The following is a 22066-nucleotide window of genomic DNA, read 5'->3' on the forward strand; positions in this document are numbered from 1 at the left end:
TAAAGAGATGTCTGGTGGGCAGAAACGACAGAGGTCTTCACGGATACAGAAGTTCAAGAGGAGGCTCCCTGGGGGCTGGGGGGTGGGGGAGGAGGAGAGAAGATTCCTCTGGGGTGGAAGTGAGTTGGGGACAGGTCTAGGAAAGAACCCACACACCTGCCATCTCAGGTACCATAAGGGAGCTTGGGCGGGAACCCTGGGTCAAGAGGCTAAACGCAAACACTGATTTTATGCCGAGCCTCCGCTTAGCCAGCTAAGTTAATGGCAAAAGCCTTAAGTTATGAACACTGCCTCCAATTAACAAAAAGAATCCATTTAAAATGGCATAATGGAGCTTGTAATTAAGTGTTAGTGTTTTATATGGAACCGTTTCCCCCAGGGGAGAGGTACAAATCAGCTTTTTAAACTCATAGAGCGTGAAGAGGAAGGGGTCGGCTGCCTGCGGGGGCCACTGCTTGGAACGCCAGCCTGCTGAAGGGGAGCCACAACGAGGGGACACTGTTCAAGGCACTTGAATACTGCTTAGCAAGATGAGAGATTAACCCTTAGACTCCAAGTGAGGGGCCTAACCAGGAGGGAGGCGCTGCTCCCCTGGCCACAGATTGCTGTATTATTTCAGTGGTAGCTCTTAGAAGTATTACAGACAGCTCTAGCTTAACATTAAAGATCGTAAGGTTGGGATCTCCATGTTTGTTTTTAAAAATAAATAATAGAGGAAAAAAAATACACAAAACTGCAAGCAAAATGTAACCAACGGATTGTATCCGGCACCCAGATGTAAGTCTGGCAAAAAAAAAAAAAAAAAGACAGAATGGGAACCAACAGTAACCTAGTTAAGAATTAAAAAGAGAAAAATAAAAAAGAGAAGACAACAAATGTGACTAAATTGCTTGGGAGGGCCAAAATGACTGCGTTTTAGACTGTTACTGTTTGGCCACTAGAATGGACAGATCTACATATTTGTCAATTTCCTCAGATTTAACACCTCTGTAAATAACAGTCATGCCTTTAAAACTAAGCCCTAGCCTACTATTTCCTGTTAACTTCTTGCTTTCCATTCTTATGAAAATTAGATGATATTTAGAGATTCATCACCCACGATGACAAAAGTCCCTTGAGGTTTCTGTGGAGACACCACAGTGGCCAGGGCTCTGATACTCACTGTCCCGAGGGTCACTGGTGTGAGCTCTCTCCTCTCAATGCACTTGAACTGAGCCAGATGTTGACCCGTGTCCCCTTAAGCTCCTCCAATTTTGAATTCTCTTCTTCCTGAACCAGATTTCAAGTTCAGAAATGATACCCCCATCAAAAGACAAACAAATGGCCTGCCTCCCAGCCCCCTAGAGCCTTCTGAAAACTTCTTATTCATGAAAAGGCATTGTCTTTAGTGTAGTGACTCTCAAAAACTTGTGAAAACATGAACTAAGTGCTGCAGCTGCAGGTTAAAAAGACTCTAAATGAAATAATCTCTAAAACATCATGCAAGAAACGTGGTTTCACATCTTACAGTCAAAGTCCTACAAGGTAATTAACAAGCACACAGAGGTGGAACAGCCAGAGCATACCTTTAAAATTATAACTCCCTCCCACCCCCCAAATCAAAAAAAAAAGTAATATTAATTAAACTTAAGAAATAATGAATGCACCATTAAAATGTCATCCAAAGATGTTGACCTAAGACAAAGGTTTCAATGATACACAATACGGTCAAAAAGTTTTCAATCAGTAATATACAGTATGACAACTACATCTTGTAAATTATACCCAATACTGCCGGCAGTCTATCCCTCTAAAGAATATTTGCCCCTTTCATCCCTTCCTAACAATCAGATAATAAAATACAGCACCTATAAATAAGCAAAAAAAAATATATATATATACCGAAATCATCTATTGTTAGTTTAAAGATATGGCAATAAAGGAGTCTAAATTAGCAAACTTGTAGAAGCCATAACTGATATAACAGCTTATTGAAAAAGGTGGCAGTAATGCACTCTACGTGTGCACAGGTACTTAAGAAAATACACAGACGTATAAAATTGCACACACGCACACGCACACACACTCTCATCCGCCTCTATTCTCACGCATATACACATAGACAAGGGAGGAGTCAGAGACAAGTTAGACTTTCGATGTGTACTTCGACTGCCCTAAAACTGTGCATAAAAGAACTTTCTAAGAGGCGAAATGAATGCAGGGCAAATGGTTGGTCTGGAAGTTGAGCATCCACGTTTTGGTGTGAATTTGGGCCATTTCTACAGGGATGGGAATGGGGAGCCCAGACTGCCACGTTCTCTCTCCTGCAGAGAAAGGAAGTTTCCCACGAGTTCAACAGGGTCATCAGTGCTTGTGGTGGGAAGAAAAAGGGAAAGAGAGAGAGTGCGAGTGCAAGCCCTGCCCAGGCCTGGGGAGTGTCTTCCCCTGGGAGGGCTCAGTTCATCAGGTGCCCAGGAGAGTGGTGTGAGGTGAGGTGCCTTTTGTGCCAGAGAGAGATCCGCAGACTGCTATCTACGTGGGGACCGGCCTGCCTGTCTGGCCTTGGAACTGCCTGCTGCGCCGGCCTGAACTACCCTCTCCTTTCTTTCTTTCAATGCTCGCACACGTGCAGACGCACAGACAGACTGAGACACCATAAATTAAACAAAATTAACAGGTACATGCTACAGTTCTAACTTGTCTCCTAAACCTCCAAGATATGAGGTCTGATCAGCGTGCTCTGCGGTTAGAGGTTAAAAAGCAGATTATAAAATACCTAGATTCGGATCTTTTCTTCTTCTTTTTTTTTTTTTCTGTCCTGATTTGGCCTAGAATGGAGTGTATTAAACAAACCCTGGTCTGCAAAACCCAGGGTCAGTTAAAGCTATACATTGATGTGCACTACATGTCAGGATTCTATTCACGTACAACAAAACACTATGTCAGCTACCACAAAATCAGAGTTTCCTGATGTGACGTCTTCTTTTTGTTAAAAAATATGTGGAGTAAATGTGTTTTATTTTAATTCAAAGTTTCAAACGAGATTTCTTTTCTTGAAAATATTTAGGAATCCAAACTAGTGTGTTTAGAGTCGTTTTGACTGTGCAATCTCTTAGTGGCAACTGAACAGCTACAAAAACTTTCTTTTTTAATTTTTCTGAAAAATCCCCCCCCCCCTTTTTTTTTTCCTGGTTTAAGAAGATAATAGTGTATTATCGCTCTGAAGCCATTAGATGGCAGATAAAAAGCCCCCTTTTAATATGTGGGTTTGATTTTTTTTTTTTTTAAAGCCCACACGGAACAGGAGGACACAAGGCAAAGCTGTAAGAGTTATTCCAGAACCTGTGGAAATCACTTAGGGCAATAAAAAAAACACTTCAGGGTACAAAAAAGCTCGACCACACATTTCTGTTTTCTTCCTTGAAAACACGACATAGATTGGGCTTAATGCTCCTTTGTTTTCTATATGCACCTTGGCCTATGGCGATTTTGCCCTGTGGCCCGCAGGGCGGTAAGTGCGACGCGGTCCAGGCCGCGGGCTGGGTCTGGGCCGTGGGGTCGGTGAAGGCCGCGGGGTCTGCCCAGGCCTTGGGCTTGGATCTGGGCCTCGGGGTTGGTGCAGGCCGTGGACCGTGGGGTGGGTCTGGGCCGCGGGCTCAGGTCTGGCCCCGGGGTCAGTGCGGACCGCGGGTCGAGCCCAGGCCACGGTGTCCGCGGCGCGTGCCCCGTCAGGCCCGTCCAGGCCCAGCTGCCCGCCCCGGGGCCGCGGCCCCTCAGAACTCCCATTCGATAGGTTCCTCCCGGCTGGCGGCCTTCTCCAGGCGGTGGATGATGCTGTTCAAGTTCGCGGCCTTCTTCTTGCGCAGGGGGTTGTCGCGCGAGTCCCGGGCGCCCGCGGCCTCGGGGAGGCCGAAGAGGCTCTGCAGCGAGCTGGGCCTGCGGGGGGCGCTGCTGCCGCTGCTGCTGCTGCTGCCGGGCGGCGGCGCAGAGCTCGGGGCCGCGGGGCCCTCGCCGGGCGGGGCGGCGGCTGAGGTAGCGGCGTCCTCGGGGGCCGCGGGCGCGGCGGTGGCGGTGGCGGTGGCGGTGGCGGTGGCGGGGCTGGGCAGGGGCCCCGGGCCGTCCGCGGGGCCTCCCTCGTGGTCGTCGTCGCGGGCGTCGTCCGGGCCCGGGGTCCCCGAGGGCGGCGGCTCCGTCTGCTCCGCCGGCCGCGGCGCCTCCTCCCGCTCGGCCTCTCCCTGAGACTTGGGCTCCTCCGCGTCGGCGCTGCCCGGGCCCTCGGCGGCCTCCACGCCGTCGCAGCTGTCGCCCTCCGAGCTAGGCGCCGCCCGGCCGCTGCGGGCTGAGGGGGAGTCGCTGGCGCCTGCCTGGCCCTGGCTCCCGGCCTGAATTTCCTCAATGAACAGTTCTCTGCGGATCCGAGACCTACGAGACACAAGCAGCGGGGCCGTGAAGCGGGGGCGCCGCTGGGGACAGGGCCTCTGGCACCGCCCCGACCAGACCCCCCTCTTCCATGCTCCCGCTCCCTCCAGCCTGGAGGCCCTTCCTGCCTCTACAGCGACCCTTGGGCCACCAGGCAACCACTCTCCGGAGTCACTGCTGCCCCCGGGCTCTGCCCCCGGGCCGTGCCAGGAGCCACAAGCTGAGCCTCTGAGTGAGCCATCCCTGGGATGGGACACCACTCCCCTCTTCTCCACTGCGACAAAGCGCCATGGGCATTTATTTAAGGCAGAATTTCGCTCCTGTTGCCCAGGTGGAGTGCGGTGGCGCGATCTCGGCTCACTGCAACCTCCCTCTCCCAGGTTCAAGCGATTCTCCTGCCTCAGCCTCCTGAGTAGCTGGGATTACAGGCGCGCACCACCACATTCAGCTAATTTTTGCATTTTTAATAGAGATGGGGTTTCGCCACATTGGTGGGGCTGGTCTCAAACTCCTGACCTCAGGTGATCCTCCCTCCTCAGCCTCCTAATGTGCTGGGATTACAGGTATGAGCCACTGCACCTGGCCACTTATTTTTCAAAAACCTTTTTGAAACAAGGCCTGGCTCTGTCACCCAGGCTGGAGGGCAGTGGTGCCATCACAGCTCACCGTAGCCTCCAACTACTGGGCTCGTGATCCTCCCATCTCAGCCTCCCGAGTAGCTGCTAGGACCAAAAGTGTGTCACTATGCTTGCTAATGTTTAGATTTTGTGTAGAGATTTTTTGCCCAGGCTGGTCTGGAGCTCCTGGGCTCAAGCAATCTTCCTGCCTGGGCCTCCTCAAGTGTTGGGATTACAGGCATGACCCACCACTTCCGGCCAGGGCTCTTACTGAATGACACTTCCTCCATCCTACCCCACCTGCTCCAACTAGACGGAGAAAGGCAAGGTCCCATTTACTCTTTGCACACTCAGGCCTTGCACTGGTGCCTGGCATGCAGTATTGAAGGTTGGCTGAATTCATCAATGAAACTGCTCGCTAACCGCTGGGTCCTCATCAGGACTTCAGGAGAGAGAACCAATTATTGGACAAAGTGACAGTTTTAATTTCTGAGCCACAGAAGGTCAGGTTGGTTGGGGGCTTGTGGTCCAGGGTAGGGTGGAATTCCACCAAATTCTGTATTTTTTCCTTTTCTCTTTTCCTTATTTTACTCAAAGGCAGTATCTTGCTCTGTCACTCAGGCTGAAATGCAGTGGTGTTATCATAGCTCCCTGCAGCCTCCACTTCCTGGGTTCAGGTGATCCTCCTGCCTCAGCCTCCTGAGTAGCTAGGACCACAGGTGTGTGCCACCATGCCTGGCTAACTTTTTAAATTTTGTAGAGAGAGGGTCTCATGATTTTGTTCAGGCTGGAGTGCAGGGGCACAATCATAGTTTACTGCAACTTTGACCTCCTGGGCTGAAGTGATCCTCCTGCCTTGGCCTCCCAAAGTATTGCTATTACAGGTATAAGCCACCAAGCCCAGCCAATAAGTCTTTCTGAGGCTGGGTGTGGTGGCTCACACCTGCAATCCCAGCACTTTGGGAGGCTGAGGAGGGCAGACTGCTTGATGCCCAGCATTTGAGACCAGTCTGGCCAACATGGTGAAATCCTGTCTCTACTAACAATAAGAAAAATTAGCCGGGCATGGTGGCGTGCACCTGGAATCCCAGCAACTCAGGAGGCTGAGGCAGGAGAATCGCTTGAACCTGGGAGGCAGAGGTTACAGTGAACTGAGACTGTGCCACTGTACTCCAGCCTGGGTGACAGAGCGAGACCCTATCTCAAGGGAAAAAAAAAAACCAAAAACATTTTCTGGGTGCCTACTCTGTGCTGGGTCCTGTGCTGGCTGTGGGGTCTCCCCTGGGGAGGATTCCACTGTAGCTTAGCCCAGGGTATTGGACTCTGGCGGCGTGAAAGGGATGTGAATCTGCTATGTAGTTATTTGGTTCCTGTGTGCAATGAGTGTGGAACCTTGTCCTGAAAGGTTTCTGAGCTCTGGTTCAGAAAGGAAAAGTTCCGAGAAGCCCCTCAGAGGTTCTAAGGTGTCTAAGTCTTTCCCAATTCCCAGGGGCTACTTTGGGAGCCCGGGAAATGGTGGCTCCTGTGAATAGGTTCCTGGGTGCTGTGTGTTCAAGCTCCTTGGCAGAGAGACTGCTAGTTGGGGTGAAACCCTCCATCCCACCCACTTTGGTAGCTAAGGTTTGATAGGCTTTTTAGAAGCAGACACACCTGGGTTGGCTGCCTGGCTTTGCTGCTTACTAACTGTGCACCTTGCACAAGTTAGTTAACCTCACAGTGATGGCATTCTGTGAGAAACAAGAAAACTGCAGTTTTCTTTTTTTTGAGGCAGAGTCTCACTCTGTTGCCCAGGCTGGAGTGGAGTAGTGTGATCTCAGCTCACTGCAACCTCTGCCTCCTGGGTTCAAGCAATTTTCCTGCCTCAGCCTCCTAAGTAGCTGGGATCACATGTGCCCGTCACCATGTCCGGCTAATTTTTTGTATTTTTAGAAGAGATGGGGTTTCACTATGTTGGCCGGGCTGGTCTTGAATGCCTGACCTCGTGATCCATCCGTCTTGGCCTCTCAAAGTGCTGGGATTCAGGTGTGAGCCACTGTGCCCAGCCTTGTTTTTTTTTTTTTTTGAGATGGAGTCTTATTCTGTCGCCAGGCTGGAGTGCAGTGGTACGATGTTGGCTCACTGCAACCTCCACCTCCTGGGTTCAAATGATTCTCCTGCTTCAGCCCTTCAGCCTCCTGAATAGCTGGGACTACAGGCATGTGCCACCACACCTGTCTAATTTTTTGTATTTTAATAGAGACGAGGTTTCACCATGTTGTCCAGGCTGGTCTTGAACTCCTGACCTCAGGTGATCCACCCGTCTCAGCCTTCCCAAGTGCTGGAATTACAGGCTGTGCCCAGCCTAGCCTGAGATACTTCTATTTCCCTTTAGCCTGAGATATTCCTAATTCCCTTAAAGTGAAAGGATAAGAGGAAATAAAGCTTTGTTTTTTTTGAGGGGGCAAAAATTGACACCAAGTGTCATTCCCTGAGGGTTCCACTGGGGCAGGAGGAAAGAAAATCAACTTTTCCTGTTTAACTCCCAAGAAAAGAATGTAAAAAACTACGTTCTTGGTTAGGGATTTAACATATCCAGTGTGTGGGAAGCTGTGGTGGGGATGATGGCAGGTTGATCTGTATGAAGCATTTAGTGAAATAACCAAAACCTTGGAGAAAACAGTCAGTTTGCATCTCTGCTCTGCCCCTGGCCTGCTGGGTGGGTGGTCTTATTTTTTGAGACAGAGTTTTGCTCTGTTGCCCAGCCTGGAGTGCAATGGTGAGATCTCCGCTCACTGCATCCCCCACCTCCTGGGTTCAAGTGATTCTCCTGCCTCAGCCTCTGGAGTAGCTGGGATTACAGGCATGCGTCACCACACCTGGCTAATTTTTGTATTTTTAGTAGAGACGGGGTTTCTCCATGTTGGCCAGATTGGTCTTGAAGTCTCGACCTCAGGTGATCCACCCACCTCAGCCTCCCAAAGTGCTGGGATTACAAGCGTAAGCCACCACGCCCAGCCCTGCTGGGTGATCTTAGACAAGCTACTTCATGCCAATACTGAATGCTCACTTTTCCTTCATTTATTTTTATTATTTTATTATTATTTTTTTTGGTAGAAACAGGGGCTCACTATGTTGCCTAGGCTGGTCTTGAACTCCTGGCCTCAAGCCATCCTCTTGCCTCCACCTCCCAATGTGAAGGGGTTCCAGGCACGAGCCACTGTGCCCGGCCCTTCATTTCTCCTTCCACCTGTTTTGTTGCTTATAAAATTCTTCTCTACTCCAATCCGCCTTTCAAGACCCTGCTCATCTCAGACCTCTTCCATGATTTTTTCCAGATCTCTGCAGCTAAAACTCATCTCTTGGATCCCATATTTGACTCAGCCCAGACTGCTTTGTTGAGGAGTTATTTTTGAAAGGAATTCATTTGTTAATTGTCTACAATAGATCCAGATCGGAGACTCATTTATTTTTTTGAGGCACAGTCTCACTGTGTCACCCAGACTGGAGTTCAGCGGTGTGATCCTGGCTCACTGTAACCTCCACCTCACAAGTTCAAGCGATTCTTGTGCCTCAGCCTCCTGAGCAGCTGGGATTACACGAACGTGCCACTACGCGAGGCTACTTTTTGTATTTTTAGTAGAAACGAGGTTTCGCCACGTTGGCCAGGCTGGTCTTGAACTCCTGGCCTCAAGTGATCCACCTGCCTCGGGCCTCCCAAAGTGCTAGGATTGCGGCGTGAGTCACCGCACCCGGCCCAGACCTGTAATTACTAAATTTTATGTACTAAGTTTTGAGGTCCTACTGGTATTCTTCTTCTCTCCCCTTCTCTCTTTATTTTTGCCAGGTGTACCATTGAATCTGCTGGTGCTAAAATGCACAAAAGAGGCGTCTCCACAGTGATCCAGACTACAGTGTGATGGGTATGGACTGGATGTCAGAAGACCAGCAAGACGAGCAGCAAATGGAGAAACCCGAGGGGGTGTGCCCTGGCCAGGAGGCAGTGGCTGCCCCGCACCTAAGGCCTGTTGGGGGACTTGGGAAACAAATGTGGCCCCAGCAGGGCCAGGGAACATGGTTTTGGAGCTGTCTGTATAATTGTTGGCATCTATGCCCAGAGAGTAACCTAGGGCTTTGCATGCATCTGTATTAGAGAGTTATCACACATGCCTAAGATGGACGTGACTTTCAGGACACTTCAAAGTGCAAGCACCTTTGTGGTTAGAAAGTGGAAATGGTGGCTGGGCGCGGTGGCCACGCCTGTAATCCCAGCACTTTGGGAGGCTGAGGCGGGTGGATCACCTGAGGTCAGGAGTTCAAGACTAGCCTGGCCAACATGATGAAACCCCGTCTCTACTAAAAATACAAAAATTAGCCAGGTGTGGTGGCGTGTGCCTGTAATCCCAGCTACTTGGGAGGCTGAAGCAGGAGAATCGCTTGAACCTGGGAGGCGGAGGTTGCAGTGAGCTGAGATGGCGCCACTGAACTCCAGCCTGGGTGATAAAGGGAGACTCCAACTCAAAAAGAAAAAAAAAAAAAAAGAAAGTGGAAGTGGGATGACATGGCACCTGGCGAGGAGAAGCTCCAGGAAAGCCCTGTCCACGTCTCCGTTCATTTCCTTCATTCTGCTTCATTACTGTTGAAGTTTCCTTCCAAGGAGAGGGAACTCCACTGTTCTAACTGCTGGCCTCCCTCTGCCTCTTGTTTTGATCTGATTCCTAAATTTGGGATGAAGAAACTGGCTATGCAGCTCCTGGACTTTCTTTCTTTTTTTGAGACAGGATCTGGCTCTATCACCCAAGACTGGAGTGCGCTGGTGTGATCTCAGTTCACTGCAACCTCCGGCTCCAGGGCCCAAGTGATCTTCCCACCTCAGCCTCCCGAGTAGCTGGGGCTACAGGCATGTGTTACCATGCCTGGCTAATCCTGGACTTTGTCCTTGTGGGAGGCGGATCACACATGGGGAGGCCTGTTCGGGGGCAGGGCTGCCACCGTGGGGAACTTTCCCTGGGTCTAGGGTCCATGTAGCAGGTGCGCTCAGCTCTCACAATGAGCAGCATCTTGTGACTTTGCCTTTATGGGCAATAAAGGTGTGATTTGGGCTCCCACCTAATATTTAAAAATTTCCCAATTTGTTGAGAGCCTGGGTGGTTTACTGGGCCCCTTCAGGAATTCCAGTGGACCTTATGGGGGAGGGAGGGCCCAGTGAGAGACACAACTTCCCCTCCAGCCTGACTGTGACCTTGTACTGCCCATGACTGTGTCAGACTGGGAGGGTCCCACTGCCATCAGCTACACCTGCATATGGTCACCTTGGTTGAACCAGGCGCGCCTACCCCAGTATTATCGTGTCCTAAGGAAAATGGGAAGTAGCAACTGAGATGGTAATTGGCAAGGCACTAGCTTAGGGATTTCCATCACGTCCCGGAATTCTTGCTTTCTAGCAGTAGAGAGTGTGGTTATAGCTATGATCAGCAACTCAGCATCCTTCAGTGGGTTTCCTGGATTGACTCCAAACACTTCATCCCAACCTACTTTGTTCTACCAAGACAGCACTGGGCCCTGACCTCCTTAGCCGCTCTGAGTTCTGTATGTTTCATCTGTAGAATGAAGAGAGCTGGCCGGGCACGGTGGCTCATGCCTGTAATCCCAGCACTTTGGGAGGCTGAGGCGGGCAGATCACCTGAGGTCAGGAGTTCAAGACCAGCCTGGCTAACATGGTGAAACCCCATCACCACTAAAAATACAAAAATTAGCTGGGTGTGGTGGTGGGTGCCTGTAATCCCAGCTACTTGGCAGGCTGAGTCAGGAGAATCACTTGAACCTGGGAGGTGGAGATTGCAGTGAGCTGAGATTGCGCCATTGCACTCCAGCCTGGGCAACAGAGTGAGACTGCCTCTCAAAAAAAAAAAAACCGAAGAAAATATGGTTTCTCATATACAGTTCTGAGCTGTGAGGATGAAGTGATACAATTCGGTGAAACACTTAGCTCAGAATCTGAGATCTAGAAGATATTCAATCTGTCTTCATTAACTCATGAACTTTCCCAAAAGCATAGGTCTTAAATGACTTAATTTATTTAACTACAAAACTAATCAAACTAATTTGGAAGATAACATGGCAGAAGACCCCGATAAAACATCATAAAATCACTAAGAAATAAAAGTTCAGGCCAGATGTGGTGGCTCATGCCTATAATCTCAAGGCTTTGGCAGGCTGAGGTAGGAGGATGGCTTGAGGCCAGGAGTTTGAGACCAGCTTGGGCAACATAGCGAGACCCTGTCTCTATAAAAAGTCAGCAGGCATGGTGGTGCCTTGGTGTCTTAGCTATTCGGTAGGCTGAGGTGGCAGGACTGCCTGAGCCCAGGAGTTTGAGGCTGCAGTGAGCTATGATCGTACCACTGCAATCTAGCCTGGGTGACAGAGCAAGCCCTTGTCTCTAAAAAAAAACCAAAAAACAAAAAACATGTACACACACACACACACACACACACACACACACACACACACAAACTAAGAATATATATATGTATATGCACTAAACCACAGAAGTTTCACTCCTCTTGAACCATGAATATCTGTTCTCTCTCTTATTAAATGATGTAACTGAGAGGTGATTTTCCTTCTGGGTCATGGCAGATAGCAACTATCTAACTATGTGACAGTGACTAGAAGGGACATGGCCTTACATCTCTGGAGTTAAAACCTCCAATAAAACCTAAGAACCGCCGGGTGCTGTGGCTTACGCCTGTAATCCCAGCACTTTGGGAGGCCGAGGTGGGTGGATCACCTGAGGTCAGGAGTTTGAGACCAGCTTGACCAATACAGCGAAACCCCATCTCTAATAAAAGTATAGGAATTAGCCGAGCATGGTGGCACATGCCTGTAATCCCAGCTACCTAGGAGGTTGAGGCAGGAGAATAGCTTAAACCCAGGAGGAAGAGGTTGCAGTGACCTGAGATTGTGCCATTGCACTCCCACCTGGGCAACAAGATTGAAACTCCATCTCAAAAGAAAAAAAAACCTAAGGGACCAATGAACCGACCAATTACTGAGCTCCCAGCCCCTGGAGCATTACCCCTGTGCGCTGCAGCGGCTCAGGACAGATTGGCCCCTTCCCCTGGGCCGATCGGTTGCTTCCTGGGACCCGGGCGTACCTGTAGTTGTGAAACCAGTTGATGACGGTGCTGGTTTTCAGGTTGAGCTGGGTGGCGAGGTCTTCGATGGTTTTTGGTGACGGGTATGGCTTTTGTTGATACGCTCGTTTCAGGGCCTCCTTCTCCTCAGGAGCCAGCACCACCCGGGGTTTCTTCAGCTGGTGCTGGGGCTGGGGGCTGGCGCCCTGGCTGTACTCGGTGCCGACGGAGGGTGGCTCGCAGGGCTGAGTGTCACTGACTGAGCTGTGCCGCCGCTTCATGTAGGCTGGGGAGGGAGAGATGGCAGACTGAGGTCAGGCCCAGCTGGGACAGTAGCCCAAATCCCCGGGCCCCGCTAGCGGGACGGCATAGTGCCAGCTTGCAGGACTTTGCATAGAGCATCTCAAAACGCTAAGATGAGGCCGGGCATGGTGGCTCATGCCTGTAATCCAAGCACTTTGGGAGGCCGAGGCGGGCAGATCTCTTGAGGTCAGGAGTTCAAGACCAGCCTGGCCAACATAGTAAAACCCCATCTCTACTAAAAATACAAACATTAGCTGGGTGTGGTGGTGGATGCCTATAATTCCAGCTGCTCGGGAGGCTGAGGGAGAATTGCATGAACCCAGGAGGTGGAGGTTGCAATGAGCTGAGATCATGCCACTGCACTCCAGCCTGGGTGACAGAGCAAGACTCCGTCTCAAACAAAATGAAAAACATAACATGAAGATGAGAGCCATTCTGTCACCAGCACACGCCCACCAAGGACCTGCTGTGACAGAATGTGAGGTCCTCATCTGTCCCTGCACCACTGAACAGTTCAGTAGGGGATGCAGAGAAGTATCCAGAGAGACGTTCACAGCAGAGTGAAAAGTGGGGTGGGGTAAGTGCAAGGGAGCGTGAGGATACGGAGAAGAGTTCCTCCACCAGGCCTGGGGAGGGGCAGGGGAAGTTGCTCAGAAGAGATGACTTTTTTTTTTTTTTTTAAATAAAAGACGGGGTTTCACCATGTTGGTCAGGCGATCTTGAACTCCTGACCTCAGGTGATCTGCCCGACTTGGCCTCCAAAGTGCTTGGATTACAGGCGTGAGCCACCACGCCCGACCAGAGATGATGTTTAAACTGCACCTTGAAGGGCACTGCCAGGCGTGGTGGCTCAAGCCTGTAATCTCTGCACTTTGGAAAGCTGAGGTGGGAGGATCACTTGAGCCTAGGAGCTGGAGACCCGTCTGGAGAACATAGCAAGACCCTGCCTCGACAAAATATTTAAAAATTAGCCAGGTGTGGTGGCGTGCGCCTGTAGTCCCAGCTCCTCAGGTGGCTGAGGCGGGAGGATGGAATAAGCCCAGAATGTGGAGGCTGCAACAATGCACTATGGCTGCACCGCTGCCCTCCAGCCTGGGCAACAGAGTGAGACCCTGTCTCTAAAAAAAAATAGGGGCCAGGTGCGGTGGCTCACACCTGTAATCCCAGCACTTTGGGAGGCCGAGGTGGGCGGATTACAAGACTATCCTGGCCAACATGGTGAAACCCTGTCTCTACTAAAAATACAAAAAAATTAGCCGGGCATGGTGGTGCATGCCTGTAATCCCAGCTACTTGGGAGGCTGTGGCAGCAGAATCACTTGAACCCAGGAGGCAGAGGTTGTAGTGAGCTGAGATCGCTCTACTGCACTCCAGCCTGGGTAACAAGAGCGAACTCCATCTCAAAACAAAACAACAACAACAAAAAAACCCAACTTAGGCAAGGGAGTTCTTTAACTAGGAAGCAATTGAGAAAGTAAATCTTCCCCATAGAAAACCAAAACAGCAGAGTCAGAGCTGCTGGATCTAGAGAAAGGGGTTGGATCATCCAGTGGTGGGGACTCCCTCCAGCTCCCTCCCAGGGGACAGATGACTGACCAAGGTCTGGTGGGAGCAGAGGCACCGTGGGAGGGAGGAAGGGCTACTGGGCTGTGCCTGACAGGCTGGGCACCTGGTCCCTCGAGGGGGCTGGAGAAGGCCTATCTAGGGAACAGCTCTTGTGGCCAGCACCCCCAGGAGTGAAGAGAAGGCCCCGGGACCACAGCGGCTTTGGAGACCTGAGCACCTTTGGAAGGGTCTGGGGTGGTGCAAAAACCAACCAAATGGGTGGTTACTCATTTGTAACACAAGAGGGCGCCCTGAGCCCGTGCAGAGGGAAAGACAAGGGACCTAGGAAGCTCTGGAGATGTATCTGGGGGGACTAAGGTCCTTTCCTACCAGCCCAGAGTGAGAAACACAGCAGGCAGTGGGGCTGTCAGGGCCTACTCCCTCCTGAGGGCTGAGGGCTGCCTCCTGGCGAGTGCAGGAAGCTTCACGCTGCTTGGGTGAGGGGGGATAACAGGAGACTCGCATGGATATATTGGGTTCATGACAGCATTCTCTCTACTTTTGTTTATGTTGGAAATTTCCCATAATAAGATGTTGAAAGGGCCAGGTGCAGTGGCTCATGCCTGTAATCCCAGTGCTTTGGGAGGTCAAGATGGGAGGATTGCTTGAGGCCAGGAGTTCAAGATCAGCCTGGGCAATATAGTGAGACCTTGTCCTTTAAAAAAAAAAAAAGAAAAAAGAGAAACAGAAAGGAAGTTGAAAACTTTTGTGGGGGCAATGAGGCACCAGGCCTCTGCAGCTTACAGCGCTGCCTGCGCTACCTCAGAGCCTTAGACTACACGCCCGAGGGCAGGCCAGAGCCCGCCAAAGGGGCCCTGAATGGGGCAGAGGCCACCACCTGGGCAGGCTATCAGTGGGCAGCAGCAGTACCCTGGGTTCCGGGAGGGCAGCTCACAGCAGAGAGGCAGCTGATGTATGTTTAAGATCACCTGCTTTGAAATCCAACAGCCCCGTGTTTCAATTCCCGTTCCCTACTGATAGCAGCTATTGAAATCTGCTAGGCTGCATGAGGCCCCAAGTTTCATATTTATTTCCTGGATAAGGACATTTACATAGGACAGAGTCGTGTGGATGGAGAGCAGTCTTAATGCAGTGACTGGCAAACAGGGCAGTTCTCAGAAAATAGAAGCCTCTTATTATGATAAAGGAACCCACACAGGGTTCCTGAAAGAGGCACCAGAGACTCTTTCCTTCCACAGCCTTTTCCTGGGTTGGGTGAGAAAGGTGATGCTTGGCTGGAATTTCTGGGTGAATTAAGAACCAACAGCCCTGGGTTCTGTACTCACCCCTGGCTCAGACGCTGTGTGTGGGTAGGGTGGGGTGGGGCAGAGGCCCTCAGGAGCCTGGGATGCCCAATCTTTATTTTTATTTTTTTGAGATGGAGTCTCGCTCTGCTGCCCAGGCTGGAGTACAGTGGCGTGATCTCGGCTGACTGAAACCTCCTCCTCCCGGGTTCAAGTGATTCTCCTGCCTCAGCCTCCCTAGTAGCTGGGATTACAGGAGTGCGCCATGATACCCGGCTGATTTTTGAATTTTTCAGTAGAGACGGGGTTTCACCATGTTGCCCAGGCTGCTCTCAAACTCTGGACCGCAAGTGATCTGCCCACCTCGGCTTCCCAAAGTGCTGGGATTACAGGCATGAGCCACTGCGCCCGGCTCCTGGGATGCCCACTCTTAGTTAAGATTCTCTGCGTTAGCTGATGAGGGAGGGTGGGCACCAATTCTTTTTTTTTTGAGATGGAATTTCACTCTTGTTGCCCAGGCTGGGGTGTAATGGCAGGATCTCAGCTCACCGCAACCTCTGCCTCCCAGGTTCAAGTGATTTTCCTGCCTCAACCTCCCAAGTAGCTGAGATTACAGGCAGCTACTCGGCTAGTTTTGTATTTTTAATAGAGACAGGGTTTTTCCATGCTGGTCAGGCTGGTCTTGAACTCCTGACCTCAGGTGATCCACCCACCTTGGCCTCCTAAGGTGCTGGGATTACAAGGGTGAGCCACCGTGCCTAGCTTGTCAGACCAGCAGCAGCTGGTTCCCGGTCTCTGCCTCTGAGGGATGCATTCAGCCACCCAGTCAGCTCCCAGCACTGTGGGTGACCTGAGGACTGAGGGTTCCCGAGGGGCGGACTCAGTGGTGAGGACCAGTTTTTAGGAACCGCAAACCATGAGGCACAGCACACCTGGCTTCGGGCACTTTTCCTATGCTGAACCCTACAGGCTGCAAGAAGAATGCAAATCCACATTCGAGGCGACATGTGGGTGCATGTGGGGTTATCCCTTTAGGGAGGCCGGATCCCCAGAGGCTGGAAAATAACAGCGAGAGAGAGATCTGTGTGGCAGGAGTTTGCTCTGTCACTTTCCACACCGGGTGACCTTGGTGGAGGCACTGAACCTCTCTGAACTTCTGTTTCTTGATCTACAAAATTCAGGGTTTTTTTTTTTTTTTTTGAGATGGGGTCTTGCTCTGTCATCCAGGCTGGAATGCGGTGGCTCAATCTCTGCTCACCACCTCCGGGGTTCAAATGATTCTCGTGCCTCAGCCTCCCAAGTAGCTGGGATTACAGAGGCACGTGCCACCACGCCTGGGTAATTATTGTTATTACGTTTTTTAGTAGAGACAGGGTTTTGCCACATTGGCCAGGCTGGTTTTGAACTCCTGACCTCAAGAGATCTGCCTGCCTCAGCCTCCCAAAGTGCTGAGATTACAGGCATGAGCCACCATGCCCGGCCTACAAAATGCATTTCTTAATTCTCTCTCTGATAACAAAGGAAAGCCTCCAGCCACATGGTACATGCGCAGTAAACGCTGTAATAGCCGGATCAGCCACCCACACAACACAAAAATCAAACGCAGCACCCCCAGCGCTGTTCCGCTCTCCTTGGTTAAAAGTGCTCCCAGTGCTAAAAAAGTCTTTAGATTCAGGCTGCTGGAGACAGAAAGTTACAAATATTTCCAGCCCTCTTAGATACTCATTAGCTGATGACCATCAAAACATATTTTTTTTGCTCTGTCCTCCGGTGCCCTGGTCATGGGTCAGTCCCTCCATCAGCTGTGTGTGAAGGATTTGAGAGAAACAGCCTGTTTGTGAATGAGGACGCAGCCAGCCAGGGCGGAGCTGGGCGACTTACCTTTCTTCTCCATCCGTTTCATGTCCATCAGCTTCTCCACATTGTTGGGGTCGTTCAGCCACAGCTGCATCCGGACGAAGGGCTCCCGTCCTTTCAGACTGAGCTTATGCCAGGGTTTTGGGCGGGCAAGGAGGTCAGAGACAGAGCCTTGGGTGAGCCCTAAGATGGTTTCCCCAAACAAGCGCTGGCCTACAGAGAAAACAGAAGCGACACAAGTATTGTCACCGACAGCCAGGGATCTGAGGGGACAAGTATGTGTCACAGTTAAAATCAGACCCAGGACTTTAAAGGCCCAGGGTTGGGCTGGCGATGTCCTAGCTTACAGCAAGTGCGTGGTAGAAATATATCTTCAACCAGACTTTTAATACACTCCGTTGGCGAGGGAGCTGGCATTGCCCTTGCATTCTTCGTACATATAACCGATGATGTTTCTCTCCTTTTCTTTTTGAGATGGAGTCTTGCTCCGTCACGCAGGCTGGAGTGCAGTGTTGTGATCTCGGCTCACTGTAACCTCCACCTCCCAGGTTCAAGCGATTCTTCTGCTTCAGCCCCCTGAGTAGCTGGGACTACAGGCATGTGCCACCACGCCTGGCTAATTTTTGTATTTTTAGTAGAGACAGGGTTTTGCCATGTTGGCCAGGCTGGTCTTGAACTCCTGACCTCAGGTGATCCACCCACCTTGGCCTCCCAAAGTGCTAGGATTACAGGCGTGAGCCACCACGCCCAACCAATGATGTTTCTCTTAAACCTTCAGCTGGGTGCGGGGGCCAGAAGGGCCTCTGGGAGGCTGAGGCAGGAGGATCACCTGAGTTCAGGGGTTTGAGACCAGCCTGGGCAACACAGCAAGACTCAGTCTCTACAAAAATACACACACACAAAAATTAGCCAGGCGTGGTGATACATACCTATAGTTCCAGTTACTTGGGAGGCTGAGATGGGAAGATTGCTCGAGCCCAGGAAGTTGAGGCTGCAGTGAGCGATGATCGCACTACTGCACTCCAGCCTGGGCGACAGAGAGAGACCGTGTCTCAAAAGAAAGAAAGAAAAAGCCTTCAGGCTTTGTGTGTGCTGAGGTCACACTACCACCTGTGGCATTTCTCAGAGGCAGTGAAATCCCTAAGCCAGAGCTCAGGATGTCACACAGCAAACAGGAGACCTCTCTTGGACAATCTCAAATCAGAGGGCAGCCTACGTCTTCTTCCACAATTAGCAAGGTTATCAGGTCTCGCTGAGAAAACGGGGCACACAACACATAATCACAGCAGGACGGAGGAGAGAGAGCTGCCCAGCTCTGCTTGCTGAGAGGCAGGCCGATTCCAATTCCAAGGTTGGCTTTTGCAGTGTAGGCTGCCTTTGCTAAATAAAGTAGCTGGAAGAGGATCAAAACCCCTTCCCAAAGACCTTTTCTTCTCCCAGGCAGGGGTAAGTAGCCCACTTCACAGGCTGATCAGAGGGCATTTCGCTATGGAGAGCACAGCCGCATTGAATTGGAAATGCTTGTTGGGAGCTCAGAAAGAAAGGCTCACTTCTCTGAGGGCCATTCTGCTGCTGGTTTAGAGGGCCACCGCTTGTAAAGGTACAAATCGGGATCAATGAGAACCTGGATGGCCTCATGGGAGTACTTGAATGAACAGGACTTATTAGGTGGAAGTGGAGATTGGGATCAGAGGGGCCAGCGTTTAACCCCATAAAGCGTACAGATAAGAGCACCTCTCCGGCTCCGGGGCAGGGAGACGGCAGAGGGCTGGCTAGTTCTCTCTGCGGCTCACATCCTGTGAAACAGAAACACCTCACACCAGCTTCTAAGAAGGGGCTTCCAAGTAAAAGATTACTGCCTGGAAAACTCTGAAGTTGAGAAATTAATTTCTTATTAGTGTTTTTTTTTTTTTTCCCCTAAAGAAACAGGGTCTCGCTATATTGCCCAGGTTGGACTCGAACTCCTGGCCTCAAGCAATTGTTCCATCTCAGCATCCTGAGTAGCTGGGATTACAGGTACGCACCACCATGCCTGGCTTGGTTATTTTAAACTCAAAGATAAATTTACTGATTTTGTAAATCTGTGGTTTCTCTGCCTTTCAAACTCTTTCGCCTATAAATGTCCCAAGTCCTTATGATTTTTTTTTTGCAGTTGTTATAAGTAAATTTTATTTAATGCTAACATGGCGAACGAATCTATTTTCATTCCAAGGAGCTTGCTATCTTAAGGAAAGCAATAAATATGAATCACTAGCTACTTTTTGCTTCAGCCTCCCAGTTGAATGGGGAAGAAAAAAAGCAGATGATTATTCCTGGAAGATTATCTGTATTACTCTTAGGACTATCACTCTCAGTCCTAGCCATGACTTTTAATTTTAATTGCTTTTGGGCTACAGACCCCTTTGAGAACCTGAAGAAAGCTACAAACCCTCACCCAGTAAAACCAACATCAACGAGAACTCCACAATGATGGTGGCATGGATGATAAAGCCAAGCATCAGATCTCAATGTTCGCAATCTTGTAACTGCCATCTTGCCACTTATCAGTGTTTAAAACGAGACTTTCCCTTGTAATCCCAGCACTTTGGGAGGCTGAGGTGGGCGGATCACTTGAGCCTAGGAGTTTGAGACCAGCCTGGGCAATATGGGAAACCGCATCTCTATTAAAGAAAAAAAATTAGCCAGACTTGGGGGTGTGTGCCTGTAGTCCCAGCTACTTGGTAGGCTGAGGTGTGAGCACTGCTTGAGCCCAGGAGTTCAAGGCTGCAGGGAGCTATAATCGTGCCACTGCACTCCATCCAGCCTGGGCCACAGAGCTAGACCCTATCTGATTTTCAACATTTACACAAAATGCCACTTCCTGTACGGGGGTGGGTGGCAGTGATGCATCGGGCCTGCTTCCTTGGATGTGTGACAAGCTATGAAGTGAGAGGTGACTCAAGTCTAGGAATCCCTGCACATTTCAATAACTGAGGAACACAGGGGACTTAGCCATTTTTTCAAATCAACAGCTACAGTCTGTTTTTATGAACTGACTGAATTATACAAGGTCTCATTGATAGGACGACACTTTCTCTCAGTCTGTTTGGTTGCCGCACTGTACAGACAACGGGTGGGAGGCTTCACTGGACAAGCTAGTGTGACCCCTAGGCTGTTAGATCATTGAACAAACTTTAGTGGAACTCAGCTACTCCCCCGCCTTTTTTAAAAAATTATTTTTTTGAGACAGTGTCTTGCTCTGTTGCCCAGGCTGGAGTACAGTGGTGCCATCATGGCTCAGTGCTACCTTGACCTCCTGGGCTCCGGTGATCCTCCCAACTCAGCCTCCCAAGCAGCCACCATGCTCGGATTTTTTTTTTTTTTTTTTTTTTTTTTTAATGAAGTCTCGCTCTTGTCCCCTAGGCTGGAGTGCAGTGGTGTGATCTCAGCTCACTGCAACCTCCACCTCCTGGGTTCAAGCCATTCTCCTGCCTCAGCCTCCTGAGGAGCTGGGATTACAGGTGCCTGCCACCACACCTGGCTAATTTTTGCATTTTTAGTAGACATGGGGTTTCACCATGTTGGCCACACTGGTCTTGAACTCCTGATCTCAGGTGATCCACCTGCCTCGGCCTCCCAAAGTGCTGTGATTACAGATGTGAGCCACTATGCTGGGCCCATTTTTCTTTTTTTAATTTATTTTTTGTAGAGACAGGGTCTCACTGTTGCCCAGATTGGGCTAAACCTCCTGGCCTCAGGTGATCCACCCGCCTCAGCCTCCTAAAGTGCTGGCGTTACAGGCCACCTGTCATCTTCAGGTGAGCCATGGTGCTCCGCCTTCCTTTTCTTCTCATCCCATGGGAGAAGCAAAAGACACACAAGACCTTTCCATGAGTGGCAGACAAACTGCAACCACTTGGTAGGGTTGTGCTTGCATGCACTGTCCCTTTAACTGACTTCCACCCTTGAAAAATAGGAAAGCTAGGCCCGGCGCGGTGGCTCACACATGTAATCCCAGCACTTTGGGAGACCGAGGCGGGCGGATCGCGAGGTCAGGAGATTGAGACCATCCTGGCTAACGTGGTGAAACTCTGTCTCTACTAAAAATACAAAAAAATTAGCCAGACATGGTGGCAGGTGCCTGTAGTCACAGCTACTCGGGAGGCTGAGGCAGGAGAATCGCTTGAACCCTGGGAGACAGAGGTTGCAGGGAGCCGAGATCACGCCATTGCACTCCAGTGTGGCAGCAGAGCGAGACTGTCTCAAAAATAAATAAATAAATACAAATAAATAAATAAATAAAAATAAGAAGGATAGAAAGGTGTGTTTCCAACCTCCACGTGCCTAAACCAGGGAACCCTGTCTGGTCAACGCCACACTGCAGGAGCATGGTGGTTTAAAATGACAAGACAGGCATGGCCGGCGTGGTGGCTCACGCCTATAATCCCAGCACTTTGGGAGGCCAAGGTGGGTGGATCACCTGAGGCCAGTTGGAGAACAGCCTTGGCAGCATGGTGAAACTCCATCTTGACTAAAAATACAAAAATTAGCTGGCTGTGGTGGCACGTGCCTGTAGTCTCAGCTACTCGGGAGGCTGAGGCAGGAGAATCGCCTGAACCTGGGAGGCGGAGGTTGCAGTGAGCCGAGATCGTGCCCCTGCACTCCAGCCAATGATGAAACACTGTAATATTGTTACATAATAGCAGCTGCTGAGCAGTGACACAGACCACAGAGACCCACCCCAGCCAAGCTCCTGGGGCGCTGGAGCACATGCCTGGCCGAGGCCAGGTCTGACACACGGTGGGAAAGCAGGGTAACGGACTGAGTTTCCCAGGGCTGCCTGCCTTGGTGGTGGGCTGTGAAATGGAGATGGCTTCCCTAGGCAGCAGGAACAGCCAAGAAAAAATAAAAATGACTATTCTGACTGGCCAGGGCTGGTGCTAGAATTGCTG

At 50.5% G+C, this 22066-nt stretch overlaps 1 protein-coding gene across 6 annotated transcripts in view; it reads right to left on the reverse strand.

Moving 5' to 3' along the window:
* Nucleotides 1-22066, reverse strand: part of CUX1 (cut like homeobox 1) — a 465449-nt gene that overhangs the window by 31430 nt on the left and 411953 nt on the right. For 3 of the 6 annotated variants that reach the window (XM_064375703.1, XM_064375704.1, XM_064375702.1), the window contains exons 22-24: nt 17160-17348; nt 12149-12413; nt 3753-4401 (exon numbers count right to left, since the gene is read on the reverse strand). The exons of the other annotated variants lie outside the window; for them this stretch is intronic. In XM_064375703.1, coding sequence (XP_064231773.1) covers nt 3753-4401; nt 12149-12413; nt 17160-17348 — 1103 coding nt within the window. Of the gene's footprint in view, nt 1-3752; nt 4402-12148; nt 12414-17159; nt 17349-22066 lie in introns of those variants that run through there. 6 annotated transcript variants of the gene reach the window in all.

Source organism: Aotus nancymaae, unplaced genomic scaffold (assembly GCF_030222135.1).
Source record: "Aotus nancymaae isolate 86718 unplaced genomic scaffold, 86718_ANA_hifiasm-v0.15.2.pri h1tg000012l, whole genome shotgun sequence".
Lineage (NCBI taxonomy): Eukaryota > Metazoa > Chordata > Mammalia > Primates > Aotidae > Aotus > Aotus nancymaae.